This window comes from Geospiza fortis, unplaced genomic scaffold, assembly GCF_000277835.1.
Source record: "Geospiza fortis unplaced genomic scaffold, GeoFor_1.0 scaffold427, whole genome shotgun sequence".
Lineage (NCBI taxonomy): Eukaryota > Metazoa > Chordata > Aves > Passeriformes > Thraupidae > Geospiza > Geospiza fortis.
In genome coordinates, this window is record NW_005054853.1 from 39185 (window position 1) to 41149 (window position 1965).

The following is a 1965-nucleotide window of genomic DNA, read 5'->3' on the forward strand; positions in this document are numbered from 1 at the left end:
CGTCGATGTCGGGGATGTCGAAGGCGGCCAGCAGGTCGTCGAAATCCGGCGTCTTCATGTCCCCCATGGCTAGAACTGGGGGGAAAGGGGCTCAGGGCGGGGGGAGTTCGGGAATTCCCGGCCTTCCATCCCCATAAACCCCAGGGAATCCTGACCTCCCACAGCCTTTTCCATTCCCATTCCTCTTCTACCCCAAACACCTTCTCTCTGTCCCAAAAATCCCCTTCCCATCCCAAAAACTCCCCCTTTCATCCCAAAATTCCCCTTCCCACCCCAGCCCTGCTGCGGATCCATCCCCCAAATCCCCACAGCTGCCGGGAAATCCTCGGGATCCGGGAAACCCTCGGGATCCGGGAAACCCTCGGGATCCGGGAAACCCTCGGGATCCGGGAAACCCTCGGGGTCCAGCCCCATCCCGGCTCAATCCCGGCCCGGTTCCCGACCTGGAGCTGCGCCCAGGATCTGCCACATCCCGGGGACAGCAATTCCCTGTTAACCCCTGGAATTCCGCAATTCCCGCACTCCCAGCCGGCCTGGAAGCTCCAAGGATTTTTGGTTCATTTAGGGGAAAAAACTCCGTTCGTGAGGAGGGGTTTGGATCCCACGGTTCTCCAGCTTGGAAAACTGGGAAAGAGGGGAAAGAGCCGTGGATCCAACCCCAATTCCAGCCCCAGATTCCCTCTGGATCTGAGGCTCCTGGAATTCCATTCATTTTCCCTCAGGAATGTGCCTCGGGAGAGGCTTTTCCTCCCCAAATCCCCTTTTTCCTGCCCTTTTATCCCGGGGAAAGCCTCCCCAGGTAGGGAATGACTCCTTTGGAAAAGCTGGGAGTTGTTTTCCAGGGGGGAATTGCTCCCTTTGTCCTTGCCCATTCACACCCAAATCCCTGGGAATGTCTGGGGTGGATCCCGGGTTTCCCCACCCCAATCCCAACCCCAAGCCCAGTTTATTTTTGGGAACAAACACACCCAGGCCTGGTCAATCCTGGGGGAGCTGTTTGGGGTCAGGAGCGGGGTTTGGAAAATCCTTCCCGGCTCCGGAAAAGGAGGCGGGGACAGCCACAAACAGGGAGGGATTATCCCAAAATTCCACCTGCGGCAAATCCCAAATTCCCCGTCCTAATCCCAAATTCCCCGTCCTGATCCCAAATTCCCCGTCCTGATCGTAAATCCCCAATCCCAAACTCCCAATCCTAAATCCCCATCCCGACCCCAGATCCGCAATTCCAACCCCCCCATCCCGATCCCGAATCCCCGATCCCGAATCCCCGATCCCAAATCCCCGATCCCAAATCCCCCATCCCAAATCCCCCATCCCGGCGCAGCTGCCCCGTCCCGAGGGATCCGTGTGCGATTCAATTCCCGGGATTTGGAGGCGATTAATTCCCGACCATCTGCCGGCCCCGCAGCCTGGCCCCGAGCCCGGGACCCCGACAACCCCAAAGGGAGGGCTCGGGATTCCCCGTTTGCCGGGATTCCCACAAGGGCTGCGGGGTCTGGGCAGGGATTCCGTGGGATTTTGGGGCTTTCCCAAATATCCGGGATCCCAAGGCCCCCATCCCGATCCCAAGCTTGCAATCCCAAACTCCCCATCCCGATCCCAAACTCGCCACCCCAAACTCCTCACACCGACCCCAAACTCCCCGAAATTCCAGGGCCGAGGGGATGACCGCGACCCCCGCCAATCCCGGATTTGGGATGGGGAAGGACTGACCGTGACCCTCCAGAATTTCAGGATGGGGGGGATGATCCTGACCCCCCCCAAATCCCGGGATTTTTTTTGTGGGAAGACGCGAACATGACCCCTCCAAATCGCGTTTTTTGGGATGGGAGCGGGTGACCGTGACCCCCCCAAATCCCGGGATTTTTCTGTCGCAGGCAGTGACCGTGACCCTCCAGAATCCCAGCAACGGGGGGGTGACCGTGACCCCCCGAATCCCGGGGTTTTCCGGGGGAAGAGGCGACG

General features: G+C 59.5%; 1 protein-coding gene across 1 annotated transcript in view; it reads right to left on the reverse strand.

The window, feature by feature from the left end:
• Positions 1-414, reverse strand: part of ZNF687 (zinc finger protein 687) — a 10321-nt gene extending 9907 nt beyond the window's left edge. The window contains exon 1 of the mRNA XM_031065542.1: positions 310-414. Coding sequence (XP_030921402.1) covers positions 310-414 — 105 coding nt within the window. The remainder of the gene's footprint in view (positions 1-309) is intronic.
• Between the last annotated feature and the right edge of the window lie 1551 nt (positions 415-1965).